At 47.8% G+C, this 18322-nt stretch overlaps 1 protein-coding gene and 1 non-coding gene across 2 annotated transcripts; both read left to right on the top strand.

Moving 5' to 3' along the window:
* Positions 1–967: 967 nt before the first annotated feature.
* On the top strand, positions 968–17732 carry LOC136115645 (E3 ubiquitin-protein ligase RBBP6-like). The gene is given in 20 exon segments (XM_071818117.1): positions 968–989; positions 1367–1599; positions 1723–1841; positions 1988–2138; positions 2848–2954; positions 4744–4780; positions 5685–5729; positions 7009–7097; positions 7210–7294; positions 7833–7972; positions 8206–8378; positions 8907–9010; positions 9472–9633; positions 9714–9792; positions 9881–9938; positions 10146–10247; positions 11206–11992; positions 11994–12050; positions 16083–16502; positions 17481–17732. Coding segments are annotated over 20 exon segments (3222 nt in total).
* Positions 17712–17793, top strand: TRNAS-GCU (transfer RNA serine (anticodon GCU)). Its single transcript has one exon. It is a non-coding gene; the product is annotated as a tRNA-Ser (tRNA).
* Positions 17794–18322: the final 529 nt, after the last annotated feature.

Raw genomic sequence — 18322 nt, 5'->3', positions numbered from 1 at the left:
ATGGTCAGCACGAAATCCTAAGATCTGAAACAGAAAACATTACTGTGCACACATTTTCCTATGGGGATAGCAGAAAAGCTATAATGTACTTCAGCAGCCGTTTGAAATGCTGAGAAACACTCCAGTGACACCTAAATAGATCCCCCGTTTTCACTGTAATACTCCAGCTCTGAGTGGAGCCAGCAGAACATGGAGATCCAGTAACACCTCACCAGACCGTGCTGAGTTCCCAATAAAACCTCCTGAACTCATTACAACATCCACTTCCCATCCAGCATTTTTGTCAGTCTGTAAGGCACAGGAGCACACAAACCACTTCCACTGTCACCTCAGCTGAGAAACGCTCGACAAAGTGGGTGCAAGATCGCAGTGGCCAAGCAACACGATCACAGACACGGGCAAGACCTCACGTGTAAGCAAATGAAGAGCTCAGTGTAATACACAGCCAGCTGCACACCCGCTGTTCCTCGCTTACAGCAGCTGCGAGAGCTGAAAGCATTTTATTGTTACTGTTTTCAACCCATCGCTGGGTTGGGGTTGTTTTTTTGTTTGTTTTTCCCGAGGTTGAGCTGTACTAAACAACTCGGCTGACCTGGCAGCGAACTGTGCTTGTGCTCCAGCTTGTGCTGCGGGTTCTTCTGCAAAGCAGCAAACAGCAGAAGCCCAATTCAGCCCCGTGTTCCACAGCTGAGCAGCTCTGAACCCCCTGGTGTTCATGGATGTTTGAATACAATTCGGTGAGCAGTGCCTCAGCGCAGTCTCTCAGCTTAGAGAAGGGAGAGTGGGAAAACAGGCTAAAGAAGAGTTCCTATTGTTTCAGCATTAAACAAATACAGATGGCTGATCAAAAGAGACGAGAGAGTTTCCCAAGTTGTGAGATGCATTTGTTGAGTGCGACAAGAACCCATCCAATTATTTACTCTCATTAAAATGAATCCAGAACATAACTTCTGGTGCATTAAGCACGATGCATGCACAGTGCATCACAGGTCAGACACACCGGATGGAGCTTCCCCGTTCTGCAACATAAGGCCACAAATCAAATAGTCTGGAGAAGTAAATAATTCAGGAAGAACTGCTTGTCTCAGAGGATCACAGGCAGAGGCCCCGGAAAGATTCTCCAGAGAGAGGACTCATTTCTGCAGTGCGCTACTATAATCTGGCAAATGCCATTTGCGAGCATGTAGGTCTTCTATAAAAACACAGCATCAAAGCAATGCAAGAAAATATGAAGTCCACATACTCTTGGATTTGCAATACGTGCTCCTCCCATGACCCAGGCCATTAACACACTTCTTGATCCTCCCCCCGCTATCCAGTGCTGCTCTACTGCTCTAATGGAGCCCAACTTGCACTGTGCTAACAGGCCTCGCTGCTGCACGGAGGATCACCCTTCTGTGCACTGGAGAGAGTTTGGGCCACCAAGAGACAGAAAACTGCAGCCGTTCAATGTTGCTGCCACGCCAGAGACGGAACCTGACACACCAAGCGAGGCCCACAGGGCTCAACTGGATTGTCCGACCGCGCCGGCTTCCGACCAAAAGCTGCCCTGTCCACACGCCGTGCAACGACGTGATTGGTTACAGCACGTGCTACCCAGTAACGTGATTGGCTGCATGCGCTGTCCACGCGCTCTGCACGCGCCTGTCGGCGATTGCTCATTGGCTGGTCCCTTCTTACAGGATTCCTTTTGTCTCTTTGGTCTCCGGCTTCACCTTCCAGCCGGGCTGGCGACGACCCCATCCCCCCGGGGGGCTTTGCCACTGCATCTCCCCCTCTTTCATTCAACAGAATGTTCACAACACGCCGTACTGTGCTTTGAAGACCATGCGAAACACAGGGTAAGAATATTAAAGCTAATTCAGTTACAGTTAACAAGAACAGACCTGTTCTCAACATTCCTTTCAACCAAACACAGCATCCATCCCAAAAAACCCACCATCTTCTGTTATTTTCATGTTCTGCATTCTCTTATCTTTTTATGTAGAGATTCTGAAAGGTCTTTGAAGTTCAAAGAGCACATCCCATCGAACTTCACAACCGTGGCCATGGCCAATAACAAACCATTAATCGCTGCTCTGTTTTGCAAAGCTCAGCACCGGCTGCATCCGCTGCTGAAAGCGACCACACGGCTGAGGGTCAGGGCCCTCACCACTGCAATCGGTCTCTTCTTTGCTGGCCAGCCAAGGCCTCACCCACTGTGCTGAATCCACCCGTTGCTATGGTTACCTGTCCAAACACAAGCACATCCCCTTCCCCAGGTGATCAGTGACACAGGACCTTCCCACTGCTGTGTTATCGGATCAAACACACGGACCTTAGGTACTTCTTCGGAAAGATCTTTGACATTGTTGACACGGTGCATAACAACAGGTTCCGCTTCAGTCTCACTTTTAGGATTAAGACAGTTCAGCACATACGATGCCTTCACCAAAACCTCCTCTGGACCCACACCAGTTCCCCTTGTCTGTTCAGAACGGGCAAAAGGCTTTTCAAGGTGCGTGTGCACGCTCAGTAACTGCCTGGCCAGCAGAGCTATGAGGGACTCCGAACGGGGGTGGCACCTTCCACAGGACGAGGAAGGTTGCAGGAGTGTCAGAGCGGTATGCGGGGCCATTATCTGTTTGATCTGGGTAGGAACTCCCATGACAGCAAAGGCTTGCAATCAGTGACGCTTTCCCGCTTTTGCGTTCGCTGAGGTCAAAGCTGTAGCCACAACAGTCCTGAACAGCTGTCTATGGACACACCAATGTACTTTTGTCGGCCAAACGCTGCAAATTCAGTAATATCAGTTTGCCATGACTGACCCGGCTGCGAGCCCCGAGGATTCGCTCCCTTTCGTTGCAGAGGCGCCATGCGGGCACAGGCAGGACAACTGCGGTAATGGATCCAGCTTGTTCCTTGGGAAGTGCAAACTGCTTTGGGAGCGATGCTGACGATCGATGGAAGAACTCGTGAGCTTGTCTGGCTTGTTCAACAGGAGGTAAAGGACTTGGTGGTGCAGGATCTGGGGGTGCAGGTTTTCGGGTGAGGAATTTGGGGTGCAGGGTGCTGAAGAAGGATCTGGGGTGCAATATTTGGGCTTTAAGGGTTATGGGGGGCAGGATCTGGAAGTGCAGAGTTTGGGGACAGGACCTGGGGGTGCAGCGTTTGGGGTTACAGGTTTTGGGGGTGCGGGGTCAAGGGAATTATTTGAGGTGCAGGGCTATGAGAGTGCAGGATGTGTGCAGAGTTTGGGGTGCTGGGTATGGGGCAGCAGGATCTGGGGGTGCAGGTTTTGGGGGATCATTCTTTTGGGGGCAGGATCTGGGGCTGCAGGGTTTATGGGTTCAGGATTTGGAGGTGTAGAGTTTTGGGGAACGGGGTTTTGGGGGTGCAAGGTGTAGGGTATGGAGTGCAGGAACTGGGGGTGCCTGATTTGGGGGATCAGGGTTTGGGGATGCAGTGTTTTGAAGTGCAGGGTTTGGAGGGAGGAGGTTTTGGGAGTACAAGATTTGGTGGTGCAGGTTTTGGGGTGCAGTGGTAAAGGGGTGGAAGATTAGAGGTGGAGGATTTGGGGGTGTAGGGTTTGGGGGTGCAGGGTTTCAGGGTTCAGGATTTGCGAGGGCAGGATTAGGGGGTGCAAGATTTTGGCTTTAGGGTTTAGGGTTGCAGAGTTTGGTACGGTCGAAATTGGGGGTGCGGGATATTGTGTTGTAGGGTTTTGGGGTGAAGGGTTAATAGGGATGCAGAATCTCAGGTGCAAGATCTGGGTTTCAGAGTTTGGGGGTACAGGATTTTAGGGTGCAGGATTTGGGCATGAATGCTTTTAGGGTGCAAGGGGTGCAAGATTTGAGGGTGCAAGGTTTGGGTGTCCAAGATTTAGGGGAGCAGGATTTCCTTTGCATTCTTTGTGAGGCGTTTCAGTGTGCTTTAACCTTTTTAACGGATATGAGTTTACAGAGGCATTCAGATTGTATCTTGCTTATTAAAGCGGCTGTTAATTTTTGTTGTGATGGGGTAGACTTGAATGGATCTGACTCAAAGCAGATTTTTCGGCCTCTGTTTCCATGGCTGCACTTTTAGGCCCACGTTTTTTGGCCTAAAACTTTAGGCCTACATTTTTAGGCTTACATTTTATAAGCCTACATTTTTAGGCCTGATTTTTCAGGCCTACGTTTTTAGGACGTGAGGTCCGAACTCCGACAGCGGTGACTCTTCAGATGATTTAACTGTTCCTGGGGTTGGTTGTTCTGAGACCCAAGTTTAGATCCCATTTCCTGGACACGGAGGGATTCCTCGGTTTACGTGTTTGCTTTGATAGTAAAGACATTGGAGCATGAGCTTGGAATTTGTTCCCATCCGGGCAGAGTCTCATTCTCAGTGTTTGACTGTTCCTTCCGCTGGGCTGAGGGCGGATAGAGCAGGTATTCGTAGGCCCCAAATCTGAGGTGTTTGCACACTAAAGAAAAAGATCAAATAAACGTGAAAGAACGAAGTGACAGATCAATGAGTGTGTGGAATCTCAGCAAGTTTTCAAGTGTCATAAATATTTCCTAAAATATTGCAGTGCTTTCAATGTCACTTTAAAGCACTTAAAGCAGTTTCTGGCATCAGAGTTTATGTATAAGAATGAATTTCCGCATTCCTGAGGCAATCAGAACCTAAGGTTTTGGTGTTCAGGTTTTAGAATCTGGTTTCACTGCTTTCTGTTGGGTCCGGATGCTTCATTTAAGTTCTGATCACCTTTATTTCTCCTTCTAGAAGTCAGCAGGAGCCAGTGAGCGGAACATCTAAAGCCGTATGTAAAAACATTATCTCACCCTTTCTCCTACACACCACGCTGGATTTTAACCAACGCAGCCTTGTATGAGTTTCCCAAGCATTGACATAATGTATTTTCCAGTAAATGTTGTAAATATTGGCCTCAGCAAGGTAGAAAGTGAGTCACGCCGCTGTTGTGAGGACACTGCTGTGCAGCTCCGCGATTCCTTGTCGTGCCTTAAATACTTGGGGATTTGTTCCTAAAACCGTGTAATTGCAGCGATTTTGTTGGGGCCCCTCTGAGTGCAAAAATGTCTGTAATAGATTGCCATGAATTTAAATATCGTTGCTACAGAGCTATGAATTTACCTTTGGGAAAGGGGTGGTGTTTTTCTTCAGGTTTGCAAACACTCATTGTGCTGCTCCAATATTATATAAATGAGAAACACAAGGAAACACTTGACTGGTAAATGGTCTGGATCTGGATTTGCTGCTCAGGTCGAATACTCTGTGTCTGTTACGTGGTTTATATATTTTGTCTTTATTTTAATGTAAATTGCATTTATTCTATTCCAACTAATTCGGATGGGTTTTTATTTCTTGAAAACAGTTATTTTTCTCTTTTTTTCTTTTTACTGGCAAGTGTAGCAACACAAACGCCGTGTTCACAAATACAGTTTATTTGGCTTTTTTTCCATGCTTCTGTGTGGGGGATTGGACTCGATGATCTTTTGAGGTCCCTTCCGATCCCAAACATGCTGTGATACTGTGATGCATTTCAAAGCAGAACTCAGTGTGGTAGGAATAAATGGCTGGAAAGCTCGCCCGTGATTGTGGAACAGTAAGGCGACGCCATCTGAATTCGTCACAGCTGTTTTGTGCTGCTGTCCCACTGTTTCTTGAATGTACCATTGAATACGTGTTTAATTCTTTGTGAACAGATCGATGACTCTCCTGCGCCTCTTTCTCTGGCACAGCTTATTAAGGTATTACAATAGAATGTAAGGTATATATTCTTGCCAAATAGGAAGAAAACACTGTTTTTAATAGTGTTTTTGAATCTTACACGGTGACCTATAGAGCTGGACAAGTCTTGTAGTTGAACAATATTGGATTTAATATTGGATAATTTAGCGTCTTTATTTTACCTTTAAAATGTGTGTATATTTGGATACTGTCCTGTGATCTCCCAGCCCCAATGTCACGTTGCAGAATCGCTCATCTTCAAGATGCAAAGAAGCGGCACTTCAGAAGCTGTTTTTACTGGTTTTCTTATGTTTCGTTACTTTTGTGCTGGAAACTAACACAATTCTCACAGAATAATTCAATTACGGACGTTTCAGGGGGGGTTGCAACAGCCAGAGCAGAAGCGTTTCTGTAACACGGACGATTGCACAGTGATGTCTGAGTTTCCAGGCTGGAGTTCACTTCCGAGAAATCTCTTCCCACTGGGAACTTCTTCCCTCTCTCGCTGCAGAAATCAAATCACGTACATTCAGGAAAAAAATAGCTTGGGAGGCAATCCTTTCCTTTTCAAAGGAAATCTAAATCTGAATTCGAAATGTGTCCTTGGCTCTGGAATCTCATGTGGAATTTTATGCTAAAATGGGAAAAACTGTCCAAGTGTGTGTCACACATTTCAGCTTTTGAGGAAATTTAAGTGTTTCAGAAAATGCAGGACAATACCGTAAAGCTGAGTGCAGACTGGCTCAGCATGGAGGCAACGCGTTGCAGAAAGTTTTCTGCTTTGTGATTCTGATGAAGTAAATGCCATATTTGAATTACAGTCTATTCCTAGTCATGTTTTGTGGGGTTTGGATGTGTTATGTAACTGTTTGGGTTCTATTAGTCAAGTATCTCTCAAGTTTTCTGTAAATGTTACTGGAGATGGTTTCATAGATTTTGATCTGGATTCAACATTGAGAAAAATAACGTGTATATGAAAGAACAATTTAATAAAAAATTGAACGTAGCTGGTTGATTTGTGGACAAAATCCTATAAATGCACATAAAAACAAAACCAGGAGTGGTTGATCTGAACGACCTTGACTGTCCAAATAATTTCCATCTTTCTCAATGAAATGGACAGCGGAGATCTATCTTCTCCTTCAAATTACCTAGCGCTTAAAAATACTGGATAATGCAGATTTTTCTACACGTAGCTCAGAAGAAAATGGGATTAGTTACAGAGGTACAAACAGAGCCGAAAGTTTTGAGTTCCAAGCACGTAACGTGTCTGTCACCCGTTAATTCCCCGTTGAACAGACGGCCAACCTGGCTGAAGCCAACGCTTCTGAAGAAGACAAAATAAAAGCCATGATGATCCAGTCCTGCTGGCAATACAATCCAGCCACGTGAGTGCTGCTCATGTCAGATCTCCTCTCTGAAGATGATGGAAAACTTGTCGAGGCATTTCCTTTGGCAAGGGTGACGCTTCTTTCTTTTTTTTCCCCAAAACACTTGTAGTTACATGAAGACCCCTCCGCCATCGTACACTTGTTTCCGCTGCGGAAAACCCGGCCACTACATAAAGAACTGCCCGACAAAAGGGGTAAGACTGGGGGGGGCTTCTGCTGAAGCTTTTTAAAAATCTTTTCATTTTCAATTTTAATATTATCGTATTCCCTTTTAATATTATCGTAGGAAGAATTGTTTCTCTTGGGGCGAAATGCAGAGGTTGTGCAGCAAAGCTGCAAAGCCCTTCGAAATACAAGGCAACCTGGAATTCTAGATGTACTGTTTTCTTTTTTCTAGGTCACAGACAATAGATGTGGCTGTAGATCATCCTCTGTGATCCTTTATGCCTCTTGATCCATTTCAGTATTACTGGCAGTTTTTCCATTTTGAACTCTTTTCAATGACATTTTGCAGTGTTTAGGATTCCGTACAAACGGAGATGTTTCTGTTGACCCCACCTGTTGGATATTTGTGTGTTTTCATTCCACAAGTCTTTTGTTGAATATTCACGCAACCCTCACGCTTGGCAAAAGGAGAGGATTAAAAGCTTTTGCTAGTTAAAATGGTCATTGAAATGTCGTTTGAAGCGTGGGTCTCCAGGTGAGAGACGTCTGCATTTCTGTTCCTAACAGGACAAAACTTTTGAGCCCGTTCCCAGGATTAAAAAGAGCACAGGAATTCCCAGGAGTTTCCTGGTGGAGGTTGAAGATCCCAGCACCAGGGGCGCGATGCTGACAAACACCGGAAAATACGCAATACCGATAATTAACGCGTAAGTACGGGATTAATTGGACTGACCCGAAGGGCAACGAGAGGAGCCCCATGAGAGTGTGAGAGCGGCAACGCCAGCAAGTTGCACGGCACCTGTAGTGATGGGGGAAGAAGCGTTGTCACCGTCCCGTAACCTGGAAATTCCGTCTCTTATCTCCCTTTGACAAAATCCAAAGCTTGGAAAAGCTTTCCTTTGCCCATCTTATTGCCATCTTATTTTCCACCCCCCTCCAGGGAAGCTTATGCGAGAGGGAAGAAGGAAAAACCTCCATTTTTACCAGCGGAACCGCCCTCCTCCTCCTCAAACCAGGACCCTGTTCCCGAGGAGCTGTTGTGTCTCATTTGTAAAAACATAACGACCGATGCCGTCATTATTCCCTGCTGTGGAAACAGTTATTGCGATGAATGTAAGTGTTTGTTAATGCCAAGCATCACACCTGCTCTTCTGAAAGTAGAAATAGAAGAAAGAAATATCATGTAAAATATCAGAAAAGAAGTATAAGAAATAAATATAATCCGCATTCTTCTCCCTGAGAGGGTTGGTTCGAACCTCCAGAACTCAAACCAACCTACTCGTGGTTTTTGAGAGGTGTTTTATTCCTTGACCTTGAGGTTGGTGACTTCTTGCTGGATGAGAAGGTGGAAAAAAGACCAGGCAACACATCCAGACACAGCCTCGTCTAATGAGACCAATTAGCACACCAGGACACAGCCCCGTCCACATCTTCAAATGCTGCAAGAGCAGAATATCAAAACTCGGTAGCTATTTGCTGCATGAGAGAAACTTTTCACACTATTGAACATTTAGAGCTTCATGCTCTTCATTCCAGACCATATTTCATCATTAATCATCTAAGTGCTTTTATAATTGATTAGAACCCACAACATGTCCTTAGTTTGGCTAAAAATACTTGGGTGGCTCTAATTCTTCACAGGTATCAGGACAGCGTTACTGGAATCTGAGGAACATAAATGCCCAACGTGTCACCGGACGGATGTTTCTCCGGATGCTTTATTTGCCAACAAGTTCCTACGCCAGGTAACGCGGTGACTTTTACATGAGCTGTTTGTAAGAAAAGGCTGTGTGTAAAAAATATGGATTTACATCTCCTTAAGCAAGGCTGAATTGCTTAAGGCTGAATTTCCTGTTCAGACCCATTATCTGTTGTTCCAGAAGGTACAACTCTAAATTTAGGGACAGTCTGGCCAGTTCAGGTCACAGTTTTGTTTAGTGTGATTGTTTCACATTCAAATTCGGTGTTAACACGAAGGACTTCAAATACCAAAGTATTCAATAAAGGATGGAACACCAATCCTTAACGTCCATGTTTAATGTGACACGTTCCTATCTCTGGATGTTGATTTATTTCAGCTTTGATGGCATTTGCAGGAATGCACAAGTGATTTGACTCCGCAGAGGCTTTTGTGTGGAGATCTGGTGAAGTTTCTGGAATATATTCTGTAACGTCACCTTTCTGTAAATGGTTTCTCTGCCTCTAGGCTGTGAACAACTTCAGAAATGGAACTGTCTACACAGAAAGGGTCCGTAAGCAGCTCTGGCAGCAGCCGCCGCCACTGGTGACACCTCCTGCTGCTCCGGTGACAAACGTGGAACTTCCCAGCCCTTCCTCTCTGCCCATCCGCAGTTTGTCAGCAGAGAAGGTGAGGTTTACTGCAATATACACCATGAGTTTTGGATTTCAGTAGGGCTTCTTTTCCATGTGTTTGCATTTATTCCCCAGGACTATCAGGTTCCTGCTCCAGCACAAGCGGCTTTACCACATCTCCTGGGCCCCCAAGGACAACCAACCCCCCCAACCGGTAACTATAACCTTAGAAATTCTTTAAAAACCTTCTCTTCAGATAAACTGAAAGGGATTTTTTCTCTCTCCTCTCCCCACTCCAAAAGATCCGCCAATGAGAGCCAGGGCAATGTGCTCAGCAGGTGACAAACCAGCCTGGGAGCTGTGAGTATCGTACAGAAATCTTGGGCCTTGAGGTGATTCCGGTGCCCCTGGGGCCGCCATTTTGAGCCCTGAGGTGTGGGGCCCAAAACTGACACCAGGATTCAAGGTGTGGCCTCTTCTTGTATTGACCATGCTTTGGTTTTTTGGTGTCTTTTCGTAATAAAGTTCAAACTGTAATTGTAATAAAGGTCAAACTTATTTTAACAGGGAGGAGGTGAAGTCGAAACCTGATGAGTTTACAAATGATTTTGTGAAGGAATTGATGGACTATGAAAGGAGTCCAAAGGAGCGTATGCGTTCATTTTCCAGGTAACTGCTTCATGTGTCCTTAATGGAGAAGCAGAGTGTCTGGAAGAAGCCGGGGGAGTTCCACTCCACGTCTGTGTCACTGGGTGGATTGGGTGGCTCCCGGGTTTGCAGTGACAGGAGTTTCCTGCGCGGGTCACAGCTCAAATTGGGTCAGAGAAACTGTCCTCATTTCATTTCTTGTTTCTCTCACGTGGCTACCCAGAGAGATTTTACCCTGGGCTGCAGACTGGTGGCTTCCACTGGTCATTGTTGACATGGTTAAATTTTTCTTGGGAATTAAAAGGTCAGACTTGTTTGTAAAGAAATCTTCAATTGGTGAAGGACTTTGAGCGGAGGAATGATGGTGATGAACATACAGGGAATCATGTGAAATGATTCTTTAAAAAATGATAAAGGAAAAGCTTCTGGAGAAAAAACTCAGGGCAGCTGATGTTTCCTGTCCCCCAAAATCCCTTGGGCAGGAGACTGAAGAGCTCTCTATTAGTCATGGTGCCAGGTTCTGTCCTCGAGAAATGGCATTGAGTCATATTTCCAGAGTTTAGAAGCTTTTAGAGATGATTTTATCAACATGTGGTCACTGTTCCTGGTCAGAGCTCCAAGTATGTGCAAGATTTTGCTAGGACACCTGGCTGGAAGTGTTGATTAAACAGTGTGGAGGACTAAATAGTGCACAGGATTAAATAGCATATAGGATTGCAGTACAAGTGCTTTGCATCCCCTACAAATTGCCAAATAAGTCGTGAAGTTAAATAGACTAGACTGGCAGTTTAAAATCGAGCGTGACTGTCCTCAGGCTAAATCACGTTTTCTTGCTATTTGATCCTGCACTGTAGCCCTTGGGACTTGCTCTCTGGAGGGGGAAAAAAAAACAACTAAACCAAATCTGAGAGGAAAAAAACTGGGGAGAGTGACTGCTTTGAAATAATGTAATTATTCTTCTGTGTTGTGCTTTTTTAAGGTCCAAGTCTCCCTGTAGTGCTTTGCCTTACCCTAGAAGTTCGTACACCCGCTGCAAGTCGCGATCAGGCTCTTCCTGCACTCGCTCCAACTCTCGATCACGGAGTCGTTCCCGCTCCCGTTCCCACTCGCCATTGCCATCGTCTCCAAGAAAAGGCAAAGGGAAGAGTCGTAACGATCGTTCTAGGTCAACGTGGCGTGGTGATCACCACTCATGGTCAAGGTCTCCAGTATTTAGAGGCCAGTCTGGCACTCAAAGGACAACACCTCAAGGGGAAGGACAAAGGGAGTATTTTAACAGACACACAGCGGTTCCACTATACGGTATGAAAGCTGCCTATGGCCGATCGGTTGAATTCCAGGATCCATTTGAAAAGGAAAGATACAGAGAATGGGAAAGGAACTATGGAGAATGGTCTGGAAAGTCTGGCAAGGGCTGTGCTGCTGGTGCTCAGCCTGGACTTCCACCGAACAGAGAGAACTTTTTTCTAGAGAGGTTTGATCCACCTGAGAGCAGACGAGAGATTTTGCCTTACGCTTGGGGACATAGGGAGAATTATCCTGGTGGGCACAGCCATGAAAATCATTGTATAGCTGGAGATCACCCTGAAAAACCTTCTGGAAGAGAGCACCATGGCATGGAAAATCCAGCAAACTCAAAAGAGAAAGAGACGAAAAACCCACTGGGAGATGGCAGAGCAGATAAACAGAGATTCCAAGGGAAGAGAAGAAGAGAGGGTGAGAATGAAGGTTTTCCCAACGCTGAGCTGTTTGAAGATGCAAAAAAACCCAAGAGAGCCAGGTAGAGCAGAAGATGTTCAAACGAACATCAGAAGCTTCGATTCTGTATTATTGTAGTGGTTTGGTTATAGTCCATCACTATTCGTTAATTCTGATTTGGGGATTTGCTCCAATTAGATGGCACTTTGACAGTGGTGTTTAATTCAACTTTGACTGAGTTTGTAATGGCTTTAATCTTAGTAACACAAGTCACGTTTTCTTCTTTACAGTTAATGAAAATATAAAGATACTTTTTTCAAACAATAAACTACTGATGATAGAAAGAAACCTGGTTTGGTATGTTTGTAATTAGATGTCTTGTATATTGAAAGCCACGTCAGGTCATTGGAAATTAATTGGAAATTTATCCCTTCATCCTCATGTTGTTGCCATCCAGCTGTGAAGAATGAAGGATTGAGAGTGAACAGTGAAGGAGCAGATTTTTGGGAGGGGTTGGAGGGCGGGTGTTGGAGGGAAGAGCTGTTTCTCCTTCTGCAGCAGTCTTAGTGGACGCTGGCATGAGATATCATGTCATTGACTTCTTTACAGGTGGTTATTCAAGCAAACATAAAACCCAGCCTAAGAGTGGAGCGCATGATGTGGAGATGTGGGCCTTTTGGCGTGCTGACACCACAGCCGCAAAAACGACTGTTTGAGAGAAACACATCTAGAGCTCAGCAGGTTTCCTGAGCTGGATTCAGTTCTTGCTAAGCCTGGTTTAAGGCTGCAAAACCAGCCCAGGTGCTCTCAGGAACAGCAGGCGTGTGCACTGCACAGCGTCTCCATCCCATGCTGAACAAGGATGGGGTAAGACAGGCGCCCCTCTGGGAAATGCACTCAAAACCTGGTGAAAATGCTGAATTCAAGGCCCCACTGAATTGGCTGCTGGTCTCCCTGTTGGGGGGAGTAATTTAGGGTTCTGTTTACTGCAGAACAATGTTTAGATTTCTTAGAGAGAAGCGCGACTTAAAAGAGTTCGGTGGCGGGATCGGTGTGTTATTCACTGCATGGGGGAAATATGCCAAGGCAAATGTTGCTCACAGTATGGACCCTTGAGGGAAACCACTCGTTCCTGGTTTCCACTGAGACACTGAGCCACTGACCATTCCTCTTTGGACACAGCCATCCAGCCAACTCCTTATCCATCTGTCCATCACATCAATATCTCACCAATTTATAGGTGGGGGACCGTATCAAAGGTCTTACAGACAGTCAGATGACATTTGTAGGTCTGCCCTTGTTTGCTGATGCAGTCACACCATCACAGGAAGCCACCAGAACAGTCAGGCATGATTTACCCTTGGTGAAGCCTTGTGAGCTGTCTCTAATCACCTCCCTGTCTCCCTTGTGTTTCTACAAATCTTCCATGAGGATCTGCTCCATGATCTGACCAGGCCCAGAAGTGAGGCCAACAGGCTTGTAGTTCCCAGGGTTCACTGTTTACCCCTTTTTAAAAACAGGCCTTATATTCCCCTTTTCCATTCACCGGAACATTGTGTGATCCAGGAACACCTTGATAATAACACCATCAGTGGGACGAGTAAAGGACTCTGACACATCAGATGTCATTGGGTGCTTGAGTCTGAACAACTCACTCCTGATCTCCATTTCTGTGGGAGATGAGACCAGCAGCTCCATGCAGCAGGTTGCCTATTGTGTGCCCACCTGAACGGAGGCAAGAGGAATCCCACCTCCTGTGGGTCTGTGGCGGCCATGGGAAGGAGCTGAGTGTCCATCCAGCCCCAGGACTACAAACCCAGGATGAGGTGCCTCAGTTGACTCAGGTGAATCCTTTCCCTCCGTGGGGATAGAGGAGATCCCTCCCTGTCCCTACCTGGGTGTCCTGTTGTCCTGGTTTGTTAACAAGTTTCTCTTTCAGTGAATTTGCCTGTCAGCTAAAGCTTCATATCAGCTGCATTTTCCTGGAGAACCAGACACATGGTTTAGTAAACACAGCAATGGAATGTGAGGTTATTGATAAGCATGGATGGACAACTCGCGAGAGGGACAACGAGAAACCGGTGACTAAGAAACTGACCAACGGAGTATAACATCCCATTCATGTCAATACTTCATATAAAAGTGGGAGATCACGAGGATCTTGTCCCTTTCCTTTTTCCCTTTTCCTTATGGCCGATATTAGGAGAGGACCTTGCTGGTCGTCCCTGCGAACTGAGGCCAGTGACAGACTGAATCCAGCTCCGGTTGGCTGCAGAGTCCAGTCCAGGACTTTGGGTGCTGGCTCTGCAGTTGCTGAGACTTACAAGATTGGTTTTGTATATTTTGTATTATTTTCTCTATTCTTATCAGTAGCATTAGTAAAACATCTTTAACTTTTCCAACTCTCTTCTCTCTGTCCTTCTTTCCCTCCCGATCGCCTGTGCTGAGCGGGAAGGGGGAGAGGGAGGGGCAAAAGGGGGAAGGGGGGGGAGAGGAGGTTAACAATACATCTGCCAGGGTTTGATTGTGACCCGCAATCAAAACCCTTGACATTGAGTAATATTTGATATTTCTGTCACATTTGATCTTTAGATCATATTTACTATTTGTATAATAAATATATAAACTTTTTCCCACTAATTTTTGTCTGGGGTTAGTCTATTTTCTTCTCTTAGACTTCATCACTGCTTGGCAGTCGTGGTTTGTTATTACATCTCACACCGCTTCTCTCACTCTCTCCATCCCTTTGACCATTTTAACTGTTCTTCACCTCTTCCAGCTCCCACAGCTCCTCTACAGAGCCGTCAGTCTGACCTCGGTGCCCAGGAAGGTCATGGAGCAGATGATCTTGAGTAACATCACACAGCACATACAAGAGAACCACGTGGTCAGGCCCGGTCAACACGGGTGTATGAAAGGCAGGTCCTGTTTGACCAACCTGATCTCCTTCTATGACAAGGTGACCCAACCAGTAGATGAGGAAAAGGCTGTGGATGTGGTGTACTTGGGCTTCAGCAAGGCCTTTGACACCGTACCCCACAGCACCTCCTGGAGAAGCTGCAGCCCATGGCCTGGATGGTGGATCTGCGATGGATAAAGAAAAGGCTGGAGAGCCAGGCCCAAAGAGTTGTGGTGAATGGAGCCAAATCCAGTTGGTGGCTGATCATGAGTGGTGTCCTCAGGGCTCAGTGTTGGGGCCAGTTCTGTTGAATCTCTTTATCAATGGTCTGAATGAGGGGATTGAGTGCACCCTTAGTAAGTTTGCAGATGACACCAAGTTGGCTGGAAGTGTTGATCTGCTGGAGGGTGGGATGGCCACACAGAGGGACCTGGACCAGCTCGATTGTTGGGCGGAGGCCAATTGTATGAGGTCTAACAAGGCCAAGTGCCGGGTCCTGTACTTGGGTCATAACAACCCCAGGCTACGCTTCGGGTTCGGGAAAGAGCGTCTGGAAAGCTGCCTGGCAGAGAGGGATCTGGGGGTGCTGACTGACAGCTGGTTGAATATGAACCAGCGTGTGCCCAAGTGGCCAAAAAGGCCAACAGCATCCTGGCTTGGATCAGGAATAGTGTGGCCAGCAGGACTAGAGAGGTGATTGTTCCGCTGTACTCAGCACTGGTGAGGTCAAACCTTGAATCTTGTTTCCAGTTTTGGGCCCCTCGTCATGCGAAGGACATTGAAATACCAGAGAGAGTGCAGAGGAGGCGACAGAGCCGGTGAAGGGTCTGGAGCACAAGTGTGATGGGGGGCGGTTGAGGGAGCTGGGGCTGTTCAGCCTGGAGAACAGGAGGCTGAGGGGAGCCCTTATCACTGCCTACAACTGCCTGAAAGGAGGTTGGGACATGGAGGGTGTTGGTCTGTTCTCCCAAGTAGTGAGTGACAGGACAAGAGGAAATGACCTCAATCAGCGCCAGGGGAGGTCTAGATTGGATATTAGGAAAAAATTCTTCACAGAAAGGGCTGTCGGGCACTGGAACAGGCTGCCCAGGGCAGTGGTGGAGTCACCATCCCTGGAGGGGTTTAGAAGGCGTTTGGACGAGGCTCTTAGGGACACGCTTTAGTGCGAGAGTTACGTTAGGTTACGGTTGGACTCGATGAGTCAGGGGGTCTGAAAGGGTCCGACAGCTGATGTTCTCTTCTCCCTCCCACTTCTGCAGGGTTGTCTCCCTCCGCAAGACGTCGTGCTGCAGCCCACGCCCGCCAGCTGCCTGCACCCAGCCCCGCTTGCCAACAGCTGCAAGGAGCTGTGCGCCATCCAGTGCGCCGACTCCAGCGTCGCCATCCAGCCCCCGCTGGTCCTGGTGATGCTGCCAGGCCCAGCCCTCAGCTCCTTCCCTCAGAGCACAGCTGTGGGATCCACCACATCGGCTGCTGTGGGGAGCTCGCTCAGCTCTGCCAGTGTGCCCCTCGCTTCTGGGGGCTCCCTGGCCATGGGTGTTCGGGCGTCTGGGCCATGGGCTCTGCGGGCCTCTGGGACGGGGCAATCTCTTACGCTGAAGCCAGCGGATTGCCTGCCCACGGTCAAGCGCTGGGAGCCTGGAGCAAACCCTGCAGCCAGCCCTGAGAGCACGGCCATGGTCTGCAGAGGAGTTGGGCTCCCACCGCTCCCCCTGCAGGAAGGGGCCTGCACGGGCCTTCTGCCTCTTCCCAGGGAAGCCTCTCTCTTTCACTGTCTTCCTCTGCTTGACTGCATGCTCCCCATTAAATCCATCCTTCCTTCCTTCCTTCCTTCCTTCCTTCCTTCCTTCCTTCCTTCCTTCCTTCCTTCCTTCCTTCCTTCCTTCCTTCCCTCCTTCCTTCCCTCCTTCCTTCCCTCCTTCCTTCCTCCCTCCCTCCTTCCCAGTGGGTAACACATGATTGCCAGAGCCTTGAAGGGAACTGGAAAAGCAGCATGCCTGTTGGGGAGGTTTTCCTTCAGATGGCCGCATTTCTCTGAGCTTTCCTCAGCCTCCAAACTGCGTTGCTCAAGCTCTCGTCTTTTCCATTCCCCTTTGTTTTTCTCATTAAAGACAGTTGGCATCAGCTCTGCAGGACACTCCTGTTTCACCCTCCCCTCTTCTGCAATGCCAGCCAGCTGAGAACCCAGAACAGTTCCTTGGTAAATGACAGGTTTACCCATGGTTCCTGGCCTTGAGAGAGCCCCGTCTTTTGCCCCTGGCATCTCACAGCGCTGGAGGCGAGGCCAGGTGGAGTGAGAGCTCTTGTGGAAGGAGCCCCGTTACTACTTGGCACACCTCGAAAGCCACAAAACAAAGTGTGATGTAAGCCTGAAAACTCATAGAACCTCCCTGAGTGGAAGGGTTCCCTGGAGGATGATCTGTTCCAAGGCTTTGTGGGGTAGGGAGCCTAGATGAGATTTTCTAGCACGCTGTCCAATCGCATCTTGAAAAGCTGAAGTCATGGGGACTCTGGCACCTCCCTGGAGAGGCTGTGAATTCCCTTGGAGGCACTGAAGCGCCCCGGGGTCACTCTCCCGTGTTCCTTCCTGGGAAGGTGTGTGGGGCTGTGCTGTTCAGTCATTTCCTGATGTGAATGCTGAGACCTGTTTCCCAAAGGCCCTCAGAGCTCAGCCCAGCTACTGTGGGAGAGGGCCAGTCCCCAGAAGGCAAAAGCTGGAGGTTGTTTCCTTCCCTGCCGTGTCCAGCAGGATAAGAAGGTGCGGGCATCAGGAGCAGCCACCGCCGGAGCGGCTGGAGCTGCAGCTGGAGCCGGAGCCAGAGCAGCAGGCGCAGGCAGCGCGAGATCAGGAGCAGCGGCAGCGGCCTCAGGAGCAGCAGCTGTGTGCTGGTGAGGTGGCCGAGTGGTGAAGGCGATGGACTGCTAATCCATTGTGCTCTGCACGCGTGGGTTCGAATCCCACCCTCATCGGGCACTTGGCAGTGGCCAGAGCTCCTGAGTGGGAGCAGCCTGACGTGTGCCCCCAGTGAGCCTTTGTTTTAAGACCAGAGTTGCCTGAAAAGACCTTGCAGGTGGCTCAGGACTCACCTCCACACCAGCAAGAGGAATAAGAATGGGAAAGGAAGATCCAGGGAACTCACAGGACCGTCAGCCTCTCCTCAGCCCCTGGGAAGAGAGAGTGAAACATCCTCAAGTACTTTCCAAATGCAGGCAGCGCAGGAAGCTGGTTGGAGTAGTAAAGCAGAAAGCTGCAGTCCTGCTGAACCGCTGGTAGCCGCCTACAGTGAGCTGACCAGCATGGTGGAGCAGAGAAGAGCAGAGAAGGTTGTTCACCTCCCCATCAGTGAGGCTCAACCAGCCACGGAAATGAGAAAGAAAATACACGTAAACCACTTTCTGTCACAGAACATATTTCAAATAAGGTTTTTTTATTTTGTTTAATGGGAGGCATTGGTCTTATCTGTTCTCAGAATCTCAGAATCACTGGGACTGCAACGGA

The sequence above is a fragment of the Patagioenas fasciata genome, chromosome 22 (genome assembly GCF_037038585.1).
Source record: "Patagioenas fasciata isolate bPatFas1 chromosome 22, bPatFas1.hap1, whole genome shotgun sequence".
NCBI classification, from domain to species: Eukaryota; Metazoa; Chordata; class Aves; order Columbiformes; family Columbidae; genus Patagioenas; species Patagioenas fasciata.
Note: the sequence above shows the minus strand (reverse complement) of the source record. Positions and strands in the feature narration are given on the sequence as shown.